The sequence below is a fragment of the Callionymus lyra genome, chromosome 3, assembly GCF_982586985.1.
Source record: "Callionymus lyra chromosome 3, fCalLyr1.hap1.1, whole genome shotgun sequence".
In the NCBI taxonomy this organism is placed as follows: domain Eukaryota; kingdom Metazoa; phylum Chordata; class Actinopteri; order Syngnathiformes; family Callionymidae; genus Callionymus; species Callionymus lyra.
Window position 1 is genome coordinate 40,149,358 of NC_141820.1, and position 27,432 is coordinate 40,176,789.

The following is a 27,432-nucleotide window of genomic DNA, read 5'->3' on the forward strand; positions in this document are numbered from 1 at the left end:
TTTGTTTAGATGTTTTTTTATGTAGAATGAACCCAGATGTTCAAAGGCTGATTAATGTAGCCATCTAATATACAATTTTATTTCCAGACAAGATATAGTTGCCAGATCAGTATCTCTTAGCCAGTCCAAGGATGAGGCAGGCAAAATGGTGTTGCTGTGCGCTGGAAAAGATAGAAGTGATAGTACCAAATAGGGTTCCTGTTACAACCCTAGCTTCAAATGTTGCATTTATGGTTATTGTGGTATTTGTTATAGAAGTACTTTTTAAATATGGACTACTGATAATATAAATAAGTAGGTAAGTAATAATTATTTGTAAAGCACCTTTCAAAGACAAGGGTCACAAAGCACTTGTGAAAAAAACACATTTAAAGATACATGCAAATTTAGACAGGTAAACATGTTCAGTCAACACCGTGACAACATAGTAGCCCGAAAAAAGCAAGAAAATTAAGAAAAAGTTTTTTTTGCTTGTTTATTTTGGGATTAATGTGCGTCAAATTCAGCTTGAACTAATTATTAAATACCAATAATATTAATAATTATTATTTATCAGCAGAAAGACACATGGCAATAAAGACTAAATATGGTGTGCCTCGTGATTTAAAATTTGTGCCTTGACTGAAAAAGGTTGAAAAAAACACTATATGTTCGATATGACTTTTCTTCCTCTTAGTGTTTTCGAGGCGTAAATGACACACGTGGGGTTTCACTCCATAATCACAAATGAGACCATCAATCTACATTTCTCTACATTTCCACTTAGTCTGATTTGTTTACTTTAATTATTCTAATCAAAATCTAATTTATGGTTGCAGCTAATTATTGACTGAGTTAGTCAGCTGTACACGCTGGGTTGCTCTCTCCGGGGTTCCCACATCATCCCCCCTTCTCCACATCACCCTGCGACTGCTTCACTGACAGTTTCCTTTTTACTTTTGAGTTCCAAGTGTGACAACAAGTCATCAGTTACCAGGGAGTCCCAGCAGAAGTTGATATTGTGTCTAATGAGTCAGAGCTAAGTCCACATATGTACGTGAATAATAAATGCAAGATAAGCGATTTATTAACAGAATACACCACTAATTTCACCTAGACACAAACACCAGTTCCAACAGAAAACTTGACATCTCTTACATTAAAAATTTCGATTCATAAGGCCATGCTTTTACGTCTGCATAAATACAGAGAACTAAGAACGAATGTATATTGGTGTATATAGCGTATTTAAGTTTATTTAAAAGGACAATGTGCAGTTACATTAACGTATGAAACATAGAAACAAAGTACATCGTCAATAAGACACCAGCGACCAGTAATTAACGCTCTGTCGTAAAGTTATTCAGAGGGGAACAGAAAACACGTTTCCGAATAAAGGCATGTCAAAGTTTAAGATAATAATAAATTGTTGATGCAAATATCACGTTGGTTTTATGTCAGAACTGTTCAAGTAGAACTATAATGATGAAGCTCAAATGTAAGGGGATACAACATGATCCTGAAGGAGAACGTCCGTATATAGATTACATTTTTTATCTTGTTTGGTTCAAGCTTCTCAGCCAAGCAGGGACCCAGCCTCAACTCTCTGGGGCACCACCACAATCTCCCATGGCGAGACATTTGTGCACTTTCATCTGTTCCACTGATGTAAAAGGAACACAGACACCCCCCACTGTAAGTCTTCTTTAAGCTCGGTGTGGGCGAGGTTCTTAGTTTGGGAATTCTCTCTCCGAGCTCGAATATAGCATTGTTATCATCCAACATCCCCTGCCGAGTAATTTGTACTTCTTTGTCTTTTTAAATCTTCATATGACAATTTATTAGCTACTCAAGACATACACTGGATGTTAAATTCACCTTTGAATCACACATCTCCACATTTCACCATAATGCTGATGTCAAACACTCAAAGTTTAACTGCAACTTAAAGAATTATCGACGACTCTGCGGACATTGTGTCACTGCAATGAAAATGTCAGCTGGAGCTGAGTTAGACTGGAAATCTATGACACTGACGAGCATCAAACACATGCAAGCATGCACACACACACTTACACACCTGTCTGTCTGACAGCCAATTTACAGCCTCTAATTGTTCAATTATGTTGGGACAAGAGCCGACTGACATTTCGGCCCCAGAGAACAGAGACCTCGACACTCAGAATTTTATTGTCCTTGTCGTTTAACTGCGGGACAATTTAGTGAAGACGAGTCTTCCGCCGCAAATCGATGGAAACAATTAGCTACCCAGCGGAGAGTGACGTCTTCCAAACCCTCGGATCACACTCAAGGACACGCAAAACTGTCCACACTCAAACCGAAGAGCTGACGTTTCCAACAGTTTCCAACAGGAGCTGTTAGACTAAAATCATGTTTTGAGTCCCGCGGACATGTTTTTCATTGCTCTCTTACAAGTTTATTTACAACACAGTGAAGGGAATCTTGCTTGTCTCCTTCATCCAGCTTCACACAGAAGAGAGAGCAGGGTATGTTTCTCAGTTGACCTGAAAACATTACGAGAGTTAGAGACAGTCTGGACTCCTTCAGCTTAACTGATGTCCCCACGACCCGACACAATCACCCAATAGATTCATGATTTATTAAGTCGGCTGTTGTTATACTAAACAGTTAACAAGGTTCAAGGTCATTTATTTGTCATTCGTGCTTAAACATACAGTTATTGAAGAAGGAAACAAGAGGTTGTCGACTGGAAATTAGTGAACCCAGACCAGGTCAACGGGTTGATGGATTTTATTAACTGTGGGTCGAAGCCCAGCAGGTAATTCACAAGCAATCCTTCCGATGTCACAGCATCAGTATTATCATCATCATCATAGTTTCACAGCACCAATTGACTTTATACAGTGCACAGGGGGGTCCGCCCTCCGGACACTCCTCGGAGTGACGATGTCTGGACACTCGGCCAAGGCGATTTCACAAGATGTTTTCCATTCTCATTATATAAGATGTTTGTCTCTCAGTGTGTGTGTGTCTCTGGTTTCTCCAGTAGCTGGAAAAGTCTCTAGGATGCTATCAGTGATCTTGGACCAATAACCCTTTATGACTCTTCGAGTCAGATTGCACATTCATCACAGAATATTGCACGTGATTAAGGTTAGGTAGCGTCCCATTATTTTATGGCCACTTATAAATAGAGATAGATGGATTTTTTTTTTTATCTCCGTAGACAAATTCACAGTATCTAGGCAGTACATGATCGCCTTTCTTTCAACTGTCATGTTGATCAGTTACTGAAAAAATTGCTAATGTAATTATTTGAATCATCTCTCGGAACCAGCAGAATCAAAAACTTTACTTTAAAGGACTTTTCCTTAAATCCACTCGGTTCCATCCAAAGTTACCTCCAAGTTGAAACAGGAGATTCAGAAGAAAGACATTAAAAAAGAAAAACGGTCAATCATTTTTTTCAGACATGGAATATTTCTCACACAGATTGTCAAAGAAGTCGTCATTAGAGCGGCTCAAAAGCATGCGTTGTTAAATAAAGTCGTTTTTTTTTCTCCCTGCAAAAATAAAAACAAAAAGCAGTGGAGCATCAAAGTGAGAAAAAGGATGAAACTTCCCACCATCATTCTTTTTTTTTTAATTTACCGTTGTTCTAGAGATAGATCGATTTTTTTTTTAATCTCCATAGAGAAATTCACAGTATCTAGGCAGTACATGATCGCCTTTCTTTTAACTGTCATGTTGATCAGTTACTGAAGAAACTGAAATTAAAGCTGTGTTTTTTCTTCAGAAATAGAGCCTGTTTCTCTTTTAAAGCCAGAACACGTATTGTCGCAGCCACTTTCTTGCCACTCCTGGATTTTGGTGATTTTGTGTATATGAATGCCTCTGCTCACTCCCTGAAACTGCTGGATGCCGCGTATCATGGGGCTTTGAGATTTGTAACTGGTTGTAAACCCCTAACATATCACTGTACATTGTACTCTCTCACAAACTGATCTTCACTTTTCATGCGCAGAACCACTTTTTGGTAGCTTTTTATCTAGATTCCATCATTGGAATGTTCCCCTCCTAATTGTCCACATATTTGACACGGAAACAGTCCAATCGCAGCCTCGGTCCCTGGATTTTATCTCGTTTGCCATCCCGTCAGTCCGAACTTGACAAACGGCGTTCTCCTGTGCTTGCAACCTGGAAAATACTACAACAGAGGCTAATGCTGTCCAGCTTTATTCCTTTAGGGGACTTCAAACTAATTGTAGGAAGGCTGATCAGGCAGTCTGTGGGGGTCTGCACTTATTCATCAGGACACAAAAAGGACATTGACAGTGTTGACTCAAGTGTTGACTTTTATTTGACCTATTTCTGTTAATCTGACGTGAGATGGAGCATGAGGAGTTTTAGAGAATATGAAAGGAAACAGCAGACTGAGCAAGACGTGGAGAGGCACCGAGAAATAGTTATCTACGCTCTAGGTTGGAGCGACGGCACGACAGAGAGTGTGAAGAAATCAGGACTAGTGTATAAAGGCCGGTTGCATTAATGGAAAAGTAGAAATCCGACTGTGAATAAATTAGGGCTCCCTCAGGATTACTAATGTAATTATTTGAACAAGGGTTCTCATTAGAATGTTTCGAGGTGTAGAGGACCTGCGGAACCAGAATCTGCTGGAAATTAACTCTATAATTGATATGAGACACAGAAACGACTGATTGAAACAAAAGATGAAGAAAGTTGAGCTATGGGAAGGACGGGAGGCATGAAAGAGGAGCAGGAATAAAGAAATTGGATCAGTCGGTCACAGATAAGTTTATTCCATCTGTGAATCATCTCTCGGAACCAGCAGAATTAAAAACTTTACAGGACTTTTCCTTAAATCCACTCGGTTCCATCCAAAGTTACCTCCAAGTTGAAACAGGAGATTCAGAAGAAAGACATTAAAAAAGAAAAACGGTCAATCATTTTTTTCAGACATGGAATATCTCTCACACAGATTGTCAAAGAAGTCGTCATTAGAGCGGCTCAAAAGCATGCGTTGTTAAATAAAGTTGTTTTTTTTTCTCCCTGCAAAAATAAAAACAAAAAGCAGTAGAGCATCAAAGTGAGAAAAAAGATGAAACTTCCCACCATCATTCTTTTTTTTTTAAATTTACTGTTGTTCTCTTGAAGCTATTTGCTTGTGAGACTAAATAACGAGGCTGAACACTCCCTCGTCTTGGAACGACAGTTAATTACACCCCACATCAAACCCTCGCTGCCAAACTTGATCACTTTTTTTCTACAAAAGAAAAAGGGCTTTGAAGTAGAGTGATAAACCTGGCTCTTTGACGATGCGTGTAACCCCTGTTCTCTGAGAAGTGGTTGGCTTCTGGAATATGTTTGATTCTGTATCCAACAAGAAAAATGAACAAACCTACACAAACCTCACCATTGATTCACAAACTCCTGACCTCTCCCTCCGTTGACTTTTGTATAAATATGTAAGAAATATTTTCAAAATGCACAACACTGGTCATAATGATATTTGTAGTGTTTAGCATTTCTGAGGAGTGGAACATAACTGTTTGCACATGTGCTCCTTTTCTTCTTTATGCAGTAGGCGATGAGGATTAGCTCCTCCTAAATTCAAAACAATGGTTCTCAGTTGTGAAAGGGAGGAATGTCCTGTCCAGAACGTTTTCTTTAATTGGCAGAAGGGTCAGAGTAGCGCCTTCAGTCTCGGTCTATCGTGATGAAGAAAGAACTAAGCCAAAAGACAAAGCTGTGGTGCAGATCTTTCAGGAGGACATAATTGCAGATACATCTGAAATTAAGTAGCTCGGTCATCCAGGAGAGACTGAGGTTGACCCACTGCTAACAAGCGAGCCACTGTAGTAATATTTTCCAAATTCTGTCTAATTTTAAAACTTATTTTTCTACATCACTTTTGACTTGAAGCTGACATTTCCATTTTCATTCTTGTTATGAATTGAAATAGTCGATTACAAAACTTTACAGAAAAAAAACAACAGTTTACATCACTGAGAAACTCAACTTAAAATAATTATTTTTGGACAAAACTGCATTTTTATAGTAACATCTTAACAACCTAAAAACGTTGGAGAAAACACATTATTAAATAACATTGACAGAACATTTACAAACAGTAATACGAAGATCTTCCTTCTTGAAACGTACACTCCACCTCTGGAGACGATCCTTCATCTGTGGGCGTGTTACATTCAGTTAGAGTTTTGTCTTTGTCCTGCTCAGGATAAAAGTCTCCAGGTTGCAGCGATCTTCATTTCTGATCCAGATGAGGCTGAGAAGATTTTCTCTTGTGGGTCTGAAGACAACGGCAGTTCTCCAGAGAGCCGCAGTCAGATTGTCTTTGCAGTAGAAGAGCACAGGAATAAAACTTATTTTCTGCTGGCTCCTCTAGTCTTCAAGTAACGACATCGATGCAGAAAAACTGCAGTGACGAGCCACATGACATGACCTTGGCTGAGTCAACACCAGCTCATTGGAATATTTACAAGTAAACCTGTGGTCTGTGACCTCACCTCGCTTTCTTGGCCCTTTTTTCTGGATCAGCCGGAGTTGATATTTTAAGGCCGGCCTCCTCTAGTCATGTGGTCCGGGGGTTGGGCAGGTCGAAGACAATGGGTGCGTTCATTGGCAGGAAGTTGACGGTGCAGGCTGAGGCATTGACGAAAGTGGTGGTGCCATCGGTCATCATGCCATAGCCTGCAGAGTGACCAGAGATAAGTTCACCATCAAGTCAAACTGTTGTCATTAAAAGTATTTAAAAGTCCCAGTGGTCAACCATATAAATGCCTATTCATATAGGCAATACTGTAGCATATATGTACGTGGAGTGTGTGCGTCTGCCTGATCTGGATTTTTGATAGACCCTTAAACTGCTTGGCAAAAAAAGCTTGAAAATGATAATGTGACTAATGACCTCTTTGAAGTTATTAGACCATCATCCAAATTACTAATTACGGGGAAGGAGAACTCCATCAGTTCAAGAGAAAAGGGCACAAAGGGGGTATTTTAGAGACAGTTTGTCGGAGGCTTAAAATTGGTTGAGAACTTTAAGCAGAGACAAGATGACTAACTACCTTACAAATATGTAATCTCAGCACAACTTTTAAAGAGGAACTTTAACAGTATCACGTAGAAAAGAGCTTCACCATTCAAGTTGCAATCTTGTTTCGGTAATCGATGATTCTGTCACACACTGTGGAGTTAAATTTTTCTGCTCACCAGGAAAAACTGATGAAACACAGCGGGGGTCCGGAGTTTAAATTATCTCGACTGGATCTCCCTTGTTACATGTCTTCTCCCTCCTGTGATGCCTGTGTGTGTAGAAACATTAATCTATCTGCAGACTTATGTTCCCCAGGTAAATTAATGTTTGGATGGTTTGTTCTGCTCAATTAAAGAAACTTTATTTTGTGTGGAAATAGGCAAGTGTGTGAACGATGACGCTGGCAGGAATGTCTAAACCTTCTAAATTAAAAGAGGATGTTGTTCAGAACAGTGAACAAAGTAATTTTGCTCTTCAAATGACTAACTTTCATGTGCATGGTTTATTCTGTAGTTGATCAGAGCCATGAATAGAAAAAGTAACTTGTTACATTGTTGATTATTGTAAAATAAGAGTTATTTTAGAACTCCATTCAGGAATTTTTTAACCCCCTTGTTTTCTTTCTTTCTTTTTTGATTTGACCCAAATATTGACTTTGATTGAAATAATTTAAATTTTGATTCATGATTAAAACCAAGGTTTTGGAAGCATAACAATGAATATATAATTGTAGTTAGTAGCACACAAAACTGCTTGTAATGTTTGGCCTTAAACCTTTGATTTCGTACATCAAATGTCTTTTGATTTGACTCTTTCATGCCTTACATATTTCTTTTAAAAATAATGAATCAAATGTAACTGTATTGGTTTACATACATAACTGCCATGTCTTCTCCTCTCTATTCTAAGTAGATAACTTATTAACCCTCATGCACCTTCATGGATGTGTCCGAACACGTGTAGTTTCGGCTGGACTCTCCTCTGGACCGTGTTGAGAAGCTCCATACAGCCCACACGCTGCATCTTCTTTGGGACCCAGTCCAGGAATCCTGGTGAAATTAAAAACAAAATTTAAAAACATTTAGAGTGTGTCGGAAGATATTTTAAGAATGTTCACCATGCAAATTTGAGCTTAAAAAAGAGCATATATATTTATATATATAGTAAGTATGTCAGTAAGTGAGTAATTTGTTATTTGTAAAGCGGGTTTCTAGACCAGGGTCACAAAGCACTTGAACAATCAAAAGCAATACACATTTAAGAATATCTACAAATTTAAAAACTCTAAAAAGCTAAAACATAAGACGAACATAGGAGTCCCAGAAAATCCAAGAAAAGCCTCCACAAATAAGAATGTCTTAAGATGTTTCTTTAAGGAGTCAGTAGATCCATCAAACGCAGAGGGAGAGGAAGATTGTTCCAAAGCTTAGCATGGAAGGATTTCTCTCCTCTGGTCCTGAAGAATGTGCACAGAACCATCAGTAGATTCTGATCCACAGACCTTAGAGCCCAAGCTGGGGTGTAAGGCTGGATAAGATCACTGATGTAAGGAGGAGCTTGACCATGAATAGATCTGAAAGTAAGAACCAGAATTTTGAAAGCAACTGGCAGCCAATGCAGAGTTTTAAGGATCGGGGAAATGTGAGTTCTTCTACTAGAGCAGTTCAGAAAATTCTTGCTGCAGTTTTTTACTAACTGCAAGCGAGACGGCATCTTCTTGTTTGGACACGAAAATAAACTGTTACTATACATAGCTATATACAGTATATATATATATATATATATATATATATATATATATATATATATATATATATATATATATATATATATATAGCTATGTATAGTCGTATAAATATAAAACCAATAGTAGAACTAGTAATAGTTAACTAAGTTTATGTTTTGGTTTGAAGCTGTTTCAAACTGTCATGCTGCTGTGATTTAAAGGGTTGTTATAAAAGAGCATTTTTGGATTTTCTGCATATTTTTGCTGCTGGCTTTCAACTTTTTCCCCTGTGACAGTCGTCCACTTGCAGTGTCACTTAAACTCTTAAAACAACAGAAGCAGCTAATGGATCTCTGATGCCATAAAAAACTCACACACACATCTTTGTCCTCCAAAACACTTACAGGATGAAACATGTTGAAGTGGTGCTGAGTTGTTAAAGAGTTTGTCTGTGTTAGTGTCTTTTCAAACTCCCCTCTCAAGAACACTTTAACTCTTCTTTCTTTACCACCTGCCAACACCTTTGCAATCGCAACTTTTATTCTTCATCTTCTTTCTTTGCCACATAACTACAACTAGGTCGGCAGCCAATCAGGGCTCACTCAGAGACAGCCATGGATATGCTGACACAAACCATGTATTTACAAACAATAATTGTGACCAGTAAGCTTCTTTATTGTCTTGTGCAGCTTTGTGGAGGTCCACTGATGAAGAAGTCATGTGACAGGTGTTACTCACAGCAACATTGTTGGGAAAATAAAAACCTGTATGAAGACATGTTTTCTTCATGCTGATGTGTCGTTTCATGTACACTTCAGTGAAAGATCTTCAATTTACTTTTTCAATAATTATACATTTGCAATGGTCAATATGTGTGTCTCAGTTGGCGTCTGTGAGTTTCATGCTTTGATAGCTTGATGTCTTTAGCTCTATATGCTAGCAGCATCACAAGGAGAAACGCTGGGGACGCCTGACTGAGCTAAACAGAAAATAAACGGTGGAAGATGATGGCGCAGGAATCAATCACACATATTTTCATGAATGACACATCTGTGTCGGGAGATGAGCTGTGAAAGTGTGTGTGCAAGAGAAACTGAAGGTTGAATCAGACAAGAAAAAGTTCCGACACACTTAGAGAAGAGTGGGTTCCACCGTTCACTGTCATGGCGTCTACCAGTCTCAGCTAAGAATAATCTATAACATTTGAGTGAACAGAGAGAATGTGTCGAATTTGATCAAACACATGTTTACGAATCACCTGTGCTTTATGTTTTTGGACATTGTGTGTCACTGGGCGTTTATTAGTGTTATTGATGTGTGCACTAACAACAAGATTAGTGCTCTGAACCTCATGTGTGCACAGACAGAGATGATTTATTTGTGCGTCATGTAAACACATAAAGATGCATGTCTGCAGTGTGTGACTCACCCAGTGGGGGGCAGTGAGTGACCAGGATGTCTGTGTTGTCTGGGATCTGGTTCCACTTGTCCAGCAGCGCTTGACCCCGCGGCAGGTTAAAGCCCCAGCCGTAGTACCAGGGCTGCCTGACGACACAAAAACAGACAAGCGTCACATGACCCGGAATTTATGAGGATTTTAGTTGCTATATTGAAACACAGAAACAGTCAGTAGTTGTGCTGTCAGGAGCAAACACAGATCCTGGCAAGGGATAACAGTTTTTTCTTCTTCCTTTAGTGTTTTTTTTTCCCTTAAAGCCCGACTCCTGATTAAATCATAATGATCCAGAGGGAGGCTTCCACTCTACAGGCCGAAGTCTGTTTCCCCCTCCACTGTGCTACTTCACACCTCTCTCCTTGCAGCTGTGCCCCATCTTACAGTTCACTGCCAGCTGATGGTACTCAGTATGCAGAACCGTTGTTTGACAGCCACATGTTCAACAGCAAAGAATCGTCCTCAAATGCTAAAGCGTACAGTAACAACCAAAGTCAGGTTAGGTTGTGTCTGCATTTGAAACAAGGATGACGGTCACATTAGCTTGAACTCCTGCACCTTATATTGGCCTTCTAATGCCAGGACATAATGAAAACAGGGGGGGCACCATCATGTACCAAATGAGCAGGGCTCAAATTTTGGTTGGCACTTCTATATTCACTCTTTGACCTCATTCAGAATGGGCAATGGTTGGGTCCTTGGCTCCTCTCAAACTAATCATATTGTTGTGTTAGTGCCTAAAATAAAAATAAAAAAATCTCTGGGAAAGTTTGCAGGTTGCTGACACAGAAGAAAGTCTGCTCCTCCATCAAGACATAGAAAAAAAGTCCAAAACAAAGTGTTTTGCTCCAATTCGAAAACGCTACAGTTTAATCCCTGACACAAACCAAGTGTGTCGGATGGCTGCAGTCACACATTTGCAAACATTACTGGCAGATAAGGAGATGAAACCGTGCCGGTGAGTGGAGCAAAACGAGAGAGGAAGAAGGATGAAATGAGAAAAAGAAGAGAGTGGGTTTGATGGCTGCATCTCGTTTTTACTTTCATCGCAGACAAAACGGCTGTGAGTGACGCAGGAGAAATTAACATGTCACTTACACTCTGTACTCCGATCCATCTTCCTCCACCATGTGCTCACGCCCGAGTGTGTGTGTGTGTGTGTGTGTGAGTGTGTGTGCGTGTGTGGCCGCAGGCAACGACATTCGGCACTGTGCAACTGCCTTTCCCCCCCAAATTGCCGGGAGCAGTCACTTGAAACACCAACTTTATCGCCATGGACTCGTCTTTGCTCACTGGAACATCAGATGAGGGTTTTTCTTTTTGAGGTGGGGATATTTTGTGCATCTGACACGCTCTGGGACATCAAAAGCAGATGGAAGAAACGTGAAAGAGGAGTGACCTGATACACACAGTAACACCTCCTCATGTCTGAAGACAATCAGCGCTCCAGCTCGTGGCAGTCAGCCACATCTGGCAGACTTCCAACAGAAGTGTCCCATTTGAACAGGATTGGTCAGTGAGCACCATTAAAGTTCCATCACCCACCGATCATCAGGGACTCAAAACATTTCAGCAGAATGATCAGAACAGAGTTTCAATAATTTACACTGTGAATATTAAAAACATTTAGTGCTGGCCCCAGAATATGAATATATATAATGTAATATTGATGTCCATGTGTCCTAAGTGGAGATCTCAATTAAATTGAAACGAGCAGGGCGAGCGCATTGATGTTCCGCTTTCCCATTGCAGGAGTGCCAGGCAAGCAGACAAGTGTGATGGAGCCTTTTCCACTTTCAATGATGTAGGTAGGGAGTGTAACTACAGATCTAGATTCATGAGATGGACAGATGAGGTGCTGGGATGGATGGAGAGACACAAGTTATTCTCGGAGTGCACCGCTGCATTATTTAAGAACATTTTTTAACGAATGATTTGGTTTTCAATTAAGTCTTTCTCCTCCATCTTGAATCTCATGCATGTTTTTGAAGATAAGATAATGATCTGGTTAAATAGGTTTCCTTTCTTCTATCTATGCAAAGAATAGTGCTGTTTTATGTTTTGAAAACAACAAAAACACAGTTTTGATTCCATACACTTACTAAGACTAAACACTGTTAAAATCATAGTGTCATAGTTGTCTTGGATCCTGAGTTGTTTTAGGAGCAAAACTATGGTATCCTCAAATATTTTCTTTCTGAAAACGCAGTGTTTGTTCAGGTAGACAACAGCTAACATACTACATGTTAACTTGTGTTGAACTCCTGTATCCTGGTCTTGTGGTATGTTGTTGTAAAAAAAACATGCCAGAAATCTTCAATGTATATAAGCTCGTAAGAGAGTGCTGACCTCTGCCAAGCAGCTCATCCCTCCCATATTGTGATTCCTCTTTTCTACTCGTCTCCCGAACCATTTAAAACCTTTAAACATCAATTTCATAGATTCTCCTTCGTCCATGAATCTTCAAACGACTCCCTGATCTAGATCGAATTTTGGAACACTAGCATAGTGCTTGTCATGTACATTATAAAAGGAAATGAGAAATGTATGCTTAGTTGCTACATATCATTTTTACTACGAGAACAGAGGGAACATTTAAAAAAGGCAACCTTTATTTATTCCACCAGATGGAGCATAATAGTTCGCGAAATACCCAAGAAATATCTGAATAAGTACTGAAGGAAAGAAAGTTTTCTTGAAAAAGCAACAACTTTTGATTCATTTTTATTAATTTCTTCAGCCAAGTCAGATGTTTTCCCCAAAGACAACAATTCCAGATGGCTCTTTACAACAAATCAACACTGGCAATAGCGACTTCATCTACAATATATCTTCTGAAGAGAACATTTCTCCACAGAGCTTTAAGTGAGCAAAAAGAAATCCTCATCTATCTTTCGGAATGATTTGAAAACGTCTGACAGTGATGCAGAGATAGTTGTACTTAATGGACTTGAAAAGAAAAGCTTGCCATCTTTCTGCAGGCGTGAGCTTTCCGTCATCGATTACTGTCACTCTTGTCAAAACTTTGGAAAGTATTATTTTTCCAATTAAGAACTTAACTTTTGCGCTTCAATAAACTGTAAATCAAAAAAAGCTTGTCAAGCAAAATCCTGAAACACTGACGGTTGAGTCAATCAACTTGTCACAGCTGGATTACAGCATCTTTTAAAGAAGCGGCTCACTGTGTCATAATTTTGTGCGATCAATCACTCTCTGAGGACACAACATCACTTCCTTTCATACAGCTTATGTCTTTACGGAGACATTAGTTTACGAACACTCGCAGTTTATATGTGAAAGCTAGAACACGACTGCAGGAGTGTGTAGGATGACAATAACAGGTGGATCCAACAGAAAACAGTGGCGGTGACATGACGAGACATCTTTGGCCACCAGTTTGTCAGGGGTGAGAGAGTGTCATGGACCGAGCCACAGTTGTACTGGAGACAATAGTGCAGGATGATTTGACTCAGTTGTTATTTCTTTTACTTAATTATTATTATTCTTTCAAGACCGTCATCAGTTCAATGGCTGCTAATCACTGGAGCTAGCTAAACTGAGCTGTTTTCACACACTGAACAGTAAAACAGCAGAGTCGACTGATGTTTTGGCAAATACACGACCATGTTTATCACATTCTATATTATGATTAAATAATTAAAAATGATCAGTTTTGGAAGAATCCATCGAGTCTGTCATGTTCTCACCTGGCATGACTCTACGCCAGATGTTGATGGTAAGAATCAAACTATCATTTAAATACGTTTATGTCTTATTTTAAGTAAAACTTGTGTTAATAATGGGTTTGATTCACATGATAACCCCAGAAAAGACGATTAATATACAAAATTGACTCCTAAAATACTTCTTTAAAGGGGGGTTAGAAAGATTTTCTTCTGAAGTTACTACAATCAAGACTAATCCAAACACAGTAAACTGAAAAACTATGTTTGTATATACCTCCCCCTATTTTCTATTTAAAAACATGTTTATAAGAAATTCAGATCCCAGCAGATTTTGTCTTTCAATATCTTAATATAAGATCGAATGATCGAAACAACTCCTTGAACAGACGTCCCCTGGTGTCCTCTGAGACCTGGTCAAGTCTGTGATGAAGCTGAAGGAGTAGAACTTGTGAGGGAAAATTCTTTCTGCATTCTGCGTTCTGCATGAACCAGACTTAAGCAGGTTCTGAGAACTGTGGCCACATCGGAGCCAGAGCTATTTATTGGAATCGAGCAAACACAGGCCAATGGAATATTGATCTATATTTGTACAACAATGTCACACAATCTTTACTAAAAAACCTTGTACTAACTAAACACAGAATGTGAAAAACATTGAATGTGCCACGATAAAACTGAGAATAAAGAAAATCATCCTGCCAGGACAACAACATACAACATTGATCATGATTTGCTTATTTTACAAATAAAACTTACTTACTTTCACCTCCACTACTGCTTTACTGATTTTCAATCCTAAGGGATTTAAAATTGTATCAGTTCTCATTACCAAGCGGCTAGGCGAGGTATAAAATGGAATAAATCCACTGTAAATTACAGATTTTCTCAGTTGCAGACAGACAGACAGACAGACGGACGGACGGACAGACAGACAGACAGATAGATAGATAGATAGATAGATAGATAGATAGATAGATAGATAGATAGATAGATAGATAGATAGATAGATAGATAGATAGATAGATAGATAGATAGATAGATAGATAGATAGATAGATAGATAGATAGATCATCTCCAAAATGAAGCATTTCACTACATATAACTCTACATAAATCAATTCATAGTTAGTAGTTATCAAGCTGTAACTGTTTTATTTAAAGTAAAGCCAAATACTCATTTAGGTGACTAAAGCCTCCTCAGAACCAGGTACATTCACTAAAAAGAGATTTGCCACTTGCACAGCTGCCGGTCCACGGTGACACTGTGGAAAAAGTAACACATTCATTCTGACCCGTCCCCAGCTCCTCTTCAATGGACCCCAGAGCGCTGACTCAAATGGAGCCTTTCAGAGAGCATGCTCCCCTCCGCTGCCTCTCCCCTCAGCTAATGGGGGGAAAGTGACAGGAAGGAAAGAAGAGAAAGCGAGCGGATAGAGAAATATGTCAAGAATAAGCAGAGAATGTGGAACACTCCAAAGAAAGGGAGTGAGATGTAATGATGGTGAGGGATGAAGTTGGGAGTGAGTGAAGAGAGAGACTGGCAGCAGTGAATCAATGATTCATGGATTTACCGTGGTATCAGTGGTCCAAAGTAACACACTTGCATGTACACACACACACGCACACGAACACGCACACGCACACGAACACGCACACGCACACGCACACACACACACACGCACACGCACACACACACACACGCACACGCACACGCACACGCACACGCACACGCACACGCACACGCACACGCACACGCACACGCACACGCACACGCACACGCACACCTACCTCCTACACACACAGACACTTAGGTGAAAAAGTTTAATTTTAAAAATGCTTTAAATTAGTTTGCTGGAGTTGAATACATAAATACTTTAAGAGCTGATTTTAAGAGCAATACCTTTTATTTTTCTTTTCAGACTAATAGTCTACAACTAGGAGGTTTTATATTCATCTCATATTAGTAAAACAAGAACCAAGGTTAATTTTTATATCTCAATAAAGATTAATGACAATGGGAAGGAGGGGATAAGATCAAACGTAACTTAGTAGCAGTGTCTTCATGCTGACTGATGCAGACAAGGTTAAGTGTCCACCATGTTTGCATGGATGAGGGATTTTCATTATTTAACTGAACAACAGAAACTCGTCTTGTAAATAAAACCTATCCCAGCTTCTTCGGACAAGACCAGGAGACACCCTGAACCAGTGTTTCCTGAACAGTAAGCCAGTCTGTCGCAGGGCAAACAAAGACATACAACCATTGACACACACTCATACCTAGGACTATTTCCCAATCAACCTGTGGGAGGAGACCCGAGTTAACCAACGCAACAAGGGGAGAACATACAAACTCCACACAGAAAGGTCACATGTTGGCCTACTCAAAATTCAAGTTTCCGTTGAGGCTTAAATATAAGATGGACATTAAAGACGAGCACCATGATGAGGTCCACGTCCTTCAATTACTGATCACTACTTGCCATAATAGTCGTATCAAACAGGTGCTTTTCTGTGAGGTTTGTGAGATGAGAGCTGACATCTTCATCTATTTGCATGTTTCTATTTATATCTGACTCATCAGGGAGCTGGTTGAATTAAACCAGCTTTTTGGGGAGGCTGCTGTCCCGCAGGATTTCTTTTCACCACAGGGGACTACTGCAAAGTCAGCAATAATTTCGTCTGGCAGGTGAGACCCCTCCAAACCCCTGCTGGTCGCCACTGATTTAGTCGACCAGAATTCATTATGGCTGCTCTGTGATTTACCTGCTGAGAACATTGAGAAGGGTTAATGATTCTTCCAGCTACCGTCTCATTCAACAGCTGCTGTTGCTGTTTTGTTTACACGTAATCCAGGCAGAACCATTTAACTTCCTCTTTTTACATTTATCTCAACAAAAGATGGATCAATTTGAGTTGACATGAATCACAGTTTTAAACTTTTCAATGGAAATGGGAGAGACAGAAAAAAGATTAATAACGACAACAAACAGGGATGTAGTTATATATGAAATGTAACTTTCCTCCCATCGGTTAGACTTAATGAAAATCTGACATTTTGGGACCTCTGTCATTACACCATTGTAATATAATATAGCCCCAATCAACTAAGATTAAAAAAGGATCTCAACATTTACAGGTGTGATCCATCAACCTGTGACAACAATTAGGTATTTAGAGGAAACATATTAAGAAAAAGTGGTGGCTGGTGATAAATTATCAAAGAAGAATAGGTTCTGTTTCCAAACTGTTGTTTCATTCATTTGTTTAGGAAGCTTTAAGGCATCCACAAACCGTGCACACATCTCCAAAATATTGCTAAACACATCTCGGCTAAACAGTCTATTGAATTAAGAATTTGAAAAAATTTAAAGATAATTTCAATAATCATCAAATGATTTATCAATGCTTGTGTTGATCAAACCAATAATAGAGGGAAACTAAATCTACAGTCTAAATCATGGTTTAAACTAGACTATTGGAATTTCTGAATTGAATCAAAACCACAAATTGATCACTGGATCTAATATAAGAGATTCAGTTGTTGCTCTGCATTAGTAGAATTGTACAATAGGTCTTTTATTTCATAGCCACACTCACAAAGGTACCAGTTCTCATTGTAGTTATCATTTGTATTGTAGAGTAAGCCTGGTAGCAACCAACCACAAAGTACTGATGCTTTTAAACACCTGTTTAGTTTTAATTCACTTGTATGGATGTCAATAACGTAACCACAATGTGCAGATTCCACAAACCTGCTGTGTTATTGATCAAAGCAAAAGCTATTCAACAGATGCTGAAGTCAAGCAAATGAAATTGTTTCAAGATATCTTAAAGAATTGAATTGAGCTGCGGACTACTATTGACAGCTACTGAACATTTACGTAAACAATTCCATATACAATGACAAGCAAACAACTGCTGCAAATTCACTTAAAACATTTGTCTGAGAGCAATGAGGACGTTGTGTAAGAATGTCAAGAATAGACAGAAGACACTGCGTGACGGCACAGATCGAACCATTATTCAGATGGCCTTGCTTCCTCAAACACATGAGAAAAAAACACTTGCACATAAAGAGCTTTGCAGATAATGTTCCTGTGCTCAAACGGCACACAGTGTAAAGCTCAAGTAAGAACCAGCCGACCCACTCAGCACAGCGGGAAACCAAGTCGGAAAGACTGACAGTGAAAAAAAGTTGTTTTATACATTTCCAAAAGACGCCGTGTCGATTTAATTATTCAGTGCGGCAGAAAAACACTGCAGACACAGACGGCAGTGAATTTCTAGTGTTTGAGATTGAGCATGTGATGAAGTCAACCTAAATTGAGTCAAAGAGGACATCTGCATGTAACAGCCTAATGAACTTACCATTGAAAATCCAACAAACATGCAGTGGTGTTTTTGTGTGTGTTTTTCTACAGTACCAACAAATTATTCCAATCATCCCCTGCTGGGTTTCAGAAAGTCTAAAATGTAAGAGTAAAATGTAATCAAATACTTTTGGACCATCGCTCCACCTTGCACTACATATTGTACATGGCTTAGTCCAAAACAGATACATCATAATAACGATAACAACCTACACAGTGCTAAACAATTTCCCTCTCCAAATGAACGGATGAGTTAGATAGTGAAAAAGACATGAAAAGCTATTGTATGAACATATTGTGCATAGGCGACGAAGCATTGTGGATATGCATCACACGTTGAACAACACTGTTTCTCTGCATATCTGCTCTGAAAAGTATAACATTGTTCTTGAGTTACTAAAACTACATTACTTACTAGAACGACATTAACAGTTTGAGCCGACCAGACTCCTTTCAGAATCATTAACTAACTAAAACAATTCATTGACACATGTGCAGGGAAATCTGATCCGTGTTTTGGCATTTCTTCTGGGATATTTATTGTACACAAGTTAAAAGCTCATGTTTTCTGCTTCCAGGTATTTTTTGAACAGTCTAGTTTCAGGTTAATGTTCATGTCAAAACCATTTGTCAGTGTCAGGATTGTCAAGAGTTGTTGGTATACTCAATTTCAAAAATAATTTATGACCGCGTGAAGAATTCCTGTTGCCTTTTTGTGACCCGATGCCAGCTGTGTGGGGACTGAGAGTCCAATGGGCAGATTGAAGACATTAAAGCCCTCAGATCCACGGACACACAAACGCAGAGAGACGAGAATAAGATCAGCGAACTCTGTCGCTCAGATCAAACAAAGGATCTGATGCATTCATCTAACGTCACTGAGAAACTTAATAATTTGTGCTATTAACCGTCCATTATTTTCAAATGTCTCACATCAGTGCTATTTTTGGATCATCTCATCGACATGCTCTCCCTTGTAAGTCTGTAAGAAAAACCTGGAAGGTTAAAAATAACCACTAACTTAGCCAGACAACAAGATAACCCTTACATGATTTACCAGGTCGTTAAATACACCAAACCAAACATAATTATTCAACTATAGAATTAAAAGCTCTGCTTGGACAAAAATACTTTTGTCATAATATTTCCTTTCTTCAAATTCGACATATATCTATTTCAACGTTCAGTTTCACAGTGAATGAAGGACAACGGGCTGTCGACACGTTTACATCCATTGATTATTTATTGCGGTTAAATTGTTTCTCTTCTTGTGCGTTGTGACTCACAAGATGTACACAAAAGAGTGAGAGTGTCCAGAAGTCTCCGCGGCGAAGAGTCTTTTTGTTCATTTGTTAAATAAAGAGTACACACTGACATTTTATCAACATTGCAGTAAATGTCTCGACTCAGACAGACAGACAACGAAACCTGAAACTGCTGATCCTTCAAGTATTTTTCAAAATTCTTAACTTAAAAGTTATTGTGTTTTACAGCCTTTGTCCGACTTTTTTTTGGAATGGTATCGATCTGTCTGTTTGTCCTTCAGGTAGAAAATGTCTGCTGAAATATCCCTCTTGGACTGTATTGCACACACAAATACACATCCGACAGGCTTCAGTCTCCCTGATGTTTCTCATTTTTAATAAAGCAAATCTACTACCGTGCAGCTGTCAGGAGGGGAGGGAAGAAAGGGGGGGAGCACTTTTGGATGGAAGACAAAGTGAAAGAGAGCTGGTGCTGATGAGAAAACAAGAAAACTGCAAGGAGGCGTCGGCCTAGAAAGTGAGAGGGAAAATCACTGGACAAGATTTGTGATGGATGAATCGTTGTGTCTCTTGTCCCTGTTTCATCTCACACCCCCACCCCACGTCCTCTTCCCCGATTCTGCTTCCAATCAGATCTGATGCCAAAACTGATTCCAGGTCTTTGGAGACAGAAGGTTTCATGTCAGACAGACTCAGTTCAGTTGACGTGATCCTGTGGGATGGCATGTTTTTTGATTCTGTTCGACAGAGGCAACTTTCAGGAAATCTGCATTAAATAAATATTTTTTTTAAAGCTTAACTTTGAATTGGAGAGTCATGCTCCTTAAAGAACATTTCAATCTGTCTTTCTGAAAAACTTCTTTGGGAACTTTGTGTTCTCTAGTGGAATAAATTGGGCTCCCGTCATCCATATGCTCTGCTTTGTTTAAATTTGAGGGAAAATAGTCACCAGCTGCGACATATCTGCACTGACATGTTGTCACATGCATCAGCAGGCATTTTTATAAGAGAAGTTTACAGTTTTTGTTCTTTGGCACACTGATTTTGTTAGGAACTTTAGGTCACAATTCAGTAATGAGCCGAATAGTCTGAATCAACTAAATATGTGTGATCGATGTATGTTTCACTAAATTCTGATTTGTCAACATTGTCGTCAGTGATTTCTAGCAGTTACGTCAAACAGTGGAGAGTCCTTAGAGTACATGTATCTCAACTAGATCTGGGATTCAAATCGTTTACGGAACAAAATGTATATTTGCAGACTGATCCTTTCTTATATAGGGCCTTCTCTGCTTCTTGGACACTCACTTAACTCTCAGTCACTCATCCACGCGCACAAACGGATGCAGCACGTTTGCTAACCATGAGGAGGTGGGATAAAACCAGAGACACCTTAGACAGAAGCCAACCGTCTTAAGCAAGTAAGTAAAAATGTGATTTATACTCAATCTATACCAACTGTCTCTGTGTTTGTCCTCCTTCACCAAACACTCCCAATCACTCATATTGGAAATTGATATCTATAATCTATGTTCCTTATCTTATTTAAAACACTGACCTTTATAGGTCACCATTACGATCAATATACCAGACTGAAGAAAAGTGAAGCTGTTCCGATCAAGACGAAAAAATATCTGCACATAGTCTGAAAAGATTGATGTGAGGAACGCTCTGACATACTTTGTATCAGGTTTCAATTGGCCTTAATGCACTGTGCCTTCTCATTTTAGGCCAATGTGAAAGGAGTGAGAGACCAGTTCCATATGAAATGTAACTTTCCTCCCATCGGTTAGACTTAATGAAAATCTGACATTTTGGGACCTCTGTCATTACACCATTGTAATATAATATAGCTCCAATCAACTAAGATTAAAAAAGGATCTCAACATTTACAGGTCTGATCCGTCAACCTGTGACAACAATTAGGTATTTAGAGGAAACATATTTCATTGTCTTAATCTCTGTTCAGATGAAGATTTGTACCATCCTCACTGAGTTCATGCGGGGCCGTGTGGCTCTTTCACTTTAGATGTTTGCCACAGGACTGGCCTTTGTAAATATTTGGAGAGATAAATGAATGTGTTATCATCCAATCATCTATTGGATCTGCTTCCTGTCTGCTAAATGGTTCACTTAATTTAACTTTCAAGGTCTTCAAAAGCTACATTCAAAGTGAGCCTTGACTTTTAACTTCAATATCTGAACAATTACAGCTCAGATCAAAAATAGTTTTGGGTCAATTCATGAATTTGATTGAAATTCTTTATTAACTATTTCAAAAAGGATCGTCTTGGTTGTAACATAACGGTCTCTTCACCTACATATTTGAAGACTGAATCTTTATAAACACAACTATTAGTCATAAAACTTACCGACAATCTGACTACAATGATTGTAGATAAATGTTTGGGAATATTTCCTTGAGGGACGACTCCGCCCACACACAAACACCTACCACCCCCAACACCCCCAATCTGCCGGGCTCTGTTTCGGGAGGGAATTAGGATTTGACAATTCAGCTGGGAACCCTGGCAGTCAACTTCATGCCCGGCGATAATGAGCTCCCGCCGGAGTCCATTCTCCCGGGGAATGCCGAAAAAACAGTGATGGGAGAGAAAAACTAAGCAAGGAGTGTGTGTGCATGCCTGGTTTTTGGAAATAAAACAATACCGGAGAAATTAGGTATGTACTTTTGACGGCAACAAGGTAGAGGCAGGAAAAGGGAATCAGACAGATGGGCAGATGCTGAGCGACGTCCCTGCTGAGGCCCAGAGAGTGTGCTGGAGACGAGGACAGGATCACAGCACAAGCTTCACGCTCTCTTGGTGCGGCAGGTGGAGGCCTTCCCTCTGTGTTTACCAAGAACAAAAAGGGTGATGTGCTGTAATACTTGATTTTGAATGAATAATAACTTTATAAGGAAGTAAATCATTTTAATGACTTTGTGTGATGATTGTCGAAAGTTCTGTTAGGAAATTGCTGAAACTGGGCCAAACTACAAATCCCAAGGATCCACAATTCTTCCATTTGAAGAAACAAAAAATAGAAGAAAAGGTTCATTTTTATCACTAACCTCTTACTGCTAGAAATACCTATTATTAATAAAATGATTTTGGGTTCCAACGTCAGACTTGTAATTCAGCCAGTTGCACCAACAAAAATCATAAACAACCCCAGCAATTTAACTCTTGGACCAACATGTGACATGTGAAAGATTTTACCTATTATACCGTCACCTCATTTATAAGAAAAGCAAAAAAAGATTTTCTGATTAGAGGACACTGAGGTTTTCCTAGGTCAAGTAAAGCACTTTTTTTATACTGAAGCAAAATTACTGGGTAAGGAGGTCAACCCAGTAATTTTGTGAGGTACAAGTAGTATTTTTTTAGGGACAAGCACCTCGGTGGTGTGGGGGAATTCTTCAGAATTGACTTTAGATCCTTTACGTTGTGACGTTCGTTCAGACCATGCCATATTTCACAGATGACACTGACCTGCATCACCAGCAAGCAACTTCTATTATATTCACCACACCTAGAATACAGAGCAGAATAAAGTTTTACCTTACCTTACCTTAGAATATACGTAGATGCATTATGGCAAGATCAGGTCTGCGACCCAAAATAATTTGTGCGCATAATTCCTCGGACTGATCAAGAGAGAGTAATTTATTGGCACACTGCCTGGAAACTGTAGGAATGTGGTGGCTGTTTAATGCTATCACCATGTGATCTAGATCAACTTTACACTTTTTTAAAGTCATTTTAAACTCCATTCATATGATCACAAATTCATTCAACCAAAGACCCAAATAACTCAAATAGAGAATTTTAGTTAATCTATAGTGCTATCTTATGGTACATATGTTAAAGCCAGCATGTGGAATTTGAATTTGATTGGTTTCATTTTTATTTTGGATTGGATTTAATTAAGAATTTATGTGACTTCAGACCATCAACCGACCAGTTTTTCGAGGAAATGTAAAAGTAATTTAGCAAATAGTCTTGCTTACACTCGGAAGTACTTGGAAAATCAGTTTGGTCTCCTCTTTCAGTAATAACCAATTACTTCCCAGTTTAAGGTGGGATTCCCCTACACACAACTGTGGAGCTATTCTGAGTGATTGGACAGAGTTTTCCCAGATCTGAAATAGATGATGCAGCAACAGACAAGAAAGTGGAAAAAGAAGGAAAAGAAAGGACATGATGAGAAGCAGGAGGAGCATTAAAAGAAAGGAATCATCTATTTGACACTTCAAGAAACCCCAGTACAATCCAGTAATGCTGTTGAGCTTCTTTTTCTATTCCTCTAAGCAAACTGCCCCGATTCCCTATTCTCTGAGACTGATAGTTGCCTTGACAACGACAGCAAATCTTTCCTTTCTCAAACAGATGCCCCATTTAGTTGGAAATTAGAATGTGTAAAAAAGAAAAAGCCCACAGGACGCAAATGATTTCAAAGTTTTTTGGTGGAGAACATGCAAAATGGGACAAACATGCACAAATACAAACACACAGAAAGAGAGAGACACCATATACACAAAAATTTACACACATACACTCAATGCTACACCACACGTACAAAAAAACACACAAAGGGACACACAATGACACACAAGCAAACACACACAGACAAACACACGGACATACAGACACACACATGGCTGTTCTTTGTTCAGTTCCGTGTTGCAGCACCCAAACAGGGGAGTTACTCCAGATCATCAAGTTCTCCAGCCTTTAGGGGGAGCAGGAGATGTTAGGGACGGTCAAGGTTTCAAAAAAAATTGGGTGGCATCACAGATTAGTTGGGGCGCAAGTAGCAGCAAATGTGAGTGCCAGTGTGGCAGAAGGGACGGACCCTGGTGTGGATCATTGAGCTGCCCGTAGGCAAACTACGAGGTCTGTCTCTGTTGCCTGCCAGACTTGTTGCTGCTGATCCAAAAACATAACAAGTCTTGTGTCAATTCTTATTTTTGACTACAGACTAAACAAATCCAGACTGCAAAAGAATGCAAACATGACCCACAGCCATTTAGAATTATGAAGAAAAACAAATGAGTTACACAACTGTTTTAAGATACCCTAATTTGTTAACTTTATTTAACAGCGTGAGTCTTTTCCTGTCCAACTTTTCAATTTCTTGATGAGGCACACAGCTATCCTTAGGCTAGAGTGGTTACTGCATTTACGGAGCCCAAGTATACAACATAGAAAGTAACAAGTTTAGGAAAATGCTTCAGCAAACCAAACCAAACGTTTATTGTGATCTCTGTTGTGTGTTCTTCCTTTGATACAAACGCATTTGGTACGTGACCACACATGAACTATTGAAAGTAAAAGAAGCATAAAATCAACATTTTGATGTGTTTTTGATGCAGAAAATGGAACAGAAGGACAGAATCACTTCATTATTTTCTTCCTTCTTTTTGCCTTGTGGAGGGTAGACATGTGTGAAATGGATGCAAACGCCCCATGGCATGTAATAACACACAAGCATGCTTAAATGGAGACACGACAACGTAAGCCCAAGTCCACCCCCTGGAGGCTATTTAACAGGTAATTTAAAGAGAAATCCCTCCTGGGAAATGACACAATAAAACCTCTCGTCTGCTCCCCCTCACTTCACAACGCTTTATTTCGCTACAGGGCTGAAAAGTGACATAGCTTATACAGGAAGACAAGATGGTATTTGAGAGGAGGATGACAAGAGGGAGGCGGGAGAGAGAAGAGGCGATGCATAAGGGGGTGGCAAAGTAACAAGTGTTAAAGTAGGCCAATTTTTCCCCCTCCTCTTTCCTTCACAAACCCCCTTAAGTGCCCGTTTATTAATGTTCAGCGATCATAGTCTACTGTGTTTGCATCCAGCGGGAATTCAACTGCTGCTGGGATGGAAGTGGGAGAACATGAGGATGGGTCTGGGAGGGGGAGGAGACTGAGCCCACTGGTGGGGGGTTTCAAAGTTTCAGATTGAATCAGATGTTAAATTAACGTGGGCTCTAGTGAGGAGGCCCATATTATTAGTGCCAAAGTTCTTCACATCTTATTTTATTTATTTTAAAAAGTCGAACATTTGTGTTGGGGATGCGCAAACTTGGATGTTCAATATCTCAAAATATGTCAATATCAGAAAAGATGAATTGTCATGATAATTCTGACTAAACATGTTGATATAAACAGCCCTTATTCACAAAGTACAAAAACAAATTCATTCTCATACGTCTTTGGACATTTTGGATTAATGGTTACCTTGGATTAATGAAGCCCAATTTCTTTTCTGGCAAAGCAGGCAACCTTTAGAAGTTGCATCAGAACATAGCTCCAAGTATGACTATAAACTCAGACTATGGGTGACAAGAGTCTGGACTCTACTTTTCATGTGCTATCAGATGTTGTACAGAAAGCCATGAGGCAAACATTGGGTCAACAATGCCTTAAAAAAAAAAAAAAGATAGTGTGGTATTCTCTTTCTCTTAACGTCTGTGTGATGTAAACAACTTTGAGGGAGCACATGTCCTCAGCTACAGAGGACATCACTGCAATATTATGTTCTAAGTTCCTAAAGTGGGAGCAATGTATTCTCAAGGGTGTTTGGTTACGCATATAAAGGTAGCACAGTGAGTTTGGAGGTGGGTTGGAATGGTCCGCCAACACATTCAGCTGCTTTTTCCTAATGAGAAAGGCTAATAAACGGTACACAGGAGATATTTTTCACAATGTGCTATTGGCAGTCAGAGCTCCTCTCAACAAAGAGCCAAAAAGGCCAATTTAGAGCTTCTATAGTTTTACAGTTTGTTCCAGTCTTTTTGGCAGGGATTATTGTCCTTTTTCAAATGGCACAATGAGAATAAAAGCACATTACATTTTCATGTGAAGGAATTGTGCTCACCTAAAAGTAGATTTTATTGTTACTACTTCTGTACACAATGTGGCCTGTGGGGGAAAGGTTTGAAAACAGATTGGATTTCAGAAAAAAGTTGAAACAAACGGAACACAATTTGTACTTAATGGCGTACAACAGGCAACACCAACATTAGTGTCCTCTGGAGAGAAAGAAAGTGTCAATGACGGAGAGACAAATAAACAAAAGAAAGTCAAAGCTCCTTCATCAGAGGAGGAACAAAGCAAACTGGAGTGAGTCCAGAAAAGGGCCATGCCACTGTCATGCTTACAAGACTTTATAAGACTTGTTATTAAAAGAAAAGTATGGCAGCATTTTACTTTTTCTTCCCCACCAGCCATCTATTCTTTGCCACTTGCTCCAAAGGAATTTAATTAATTTCGGATTCCATTTTTTGCTCATCAGCGAGGACACGCCATCAAACGGAGCACAGGTACTCCATTTCTGTCAATCCAGAGTACAGTAGAGGAGGAGGAGAGGAGGAGTGGAGAGAGGAAGAAAACCGGTTTTCTTCATCTCTTTAGTTTTTGATGAGCTTTTCTAATTGGGCTACTATGGGAGAAGAAGTGAATCCTCAATAATTAAAAAATCTAATTAAGGAGTCTTTTGCATCTCGTTCTTAATTATTCCACACCAAACGGCAGGAGCAATAGATTTATGCCTTTAAAGAGACGTCTTGATTCTCCTTGCTGTCAATCCCAATATCAACAAATAGCACAGAGTCTGCCACTGTCTCAAACACTTCTCAAATTGAAATACCTCCTTCTTATACTGTACTCTGGAATCTCCTCTCCCTTCTTTATAGATACACTAGAAAAACATAATAATGACCAACACTGGTTATCTTACTCCAATCCCAATCCCCCCTCTCACCCCATTAGTTTTAAAAGGTATTAGGGATGCCCTCAAACATTCAATTATTCTTAGCATCTGTCAACGTGCCTCCAGCCAAACAGTAAAGGTTTTACTAGTCTACTGTCGCCTGGAAAGTGTA

The 27,432-nt window shown here is 39.3% G+C and overlaps 1 protein-coding gene across 2 annotated transcripts in view; it reads right to left on the bottom strand.

Annotated features, from left to right (window-relative positions):
* Positions 1-4,761: 4,761 nt before the first annotated feature.
* mpped1 (metallophosphoesterase domain containing 1) overlaps positions 4,762-27,432 on the bottom strand; it is a 50,156-nt gene continuing 27,485 nt past the window's right edge. Inside the window, exons 5-8 of one of the 2 annotated variants that reach the window (XR_015710775.1) lie at positions 10,195-10,310; positions 7,975-8,088; positions 6,510-6,693; positions 4,762-6,335 (exon numbers count right to left, since the gene is read on the bottom strand). Coding sequence is in view for 1 of the 2 variants with exons in the window: in XM_087787982.1 (XP_087644108.1) it covers positions 6,575-6,693; positions 7,975-8,088; positions 10,195-10,310 (349 nt within the window). In the remaining variant the exon portion in view is untranslated. Of the gene's footprint in view, positions 6,694-7,974; positions 8,089-10,194; positions 10,311-27,432 lie in introns of both variants that reach the window. The other variant, XM_087787982.1, reaches the window with a different exon arrangement.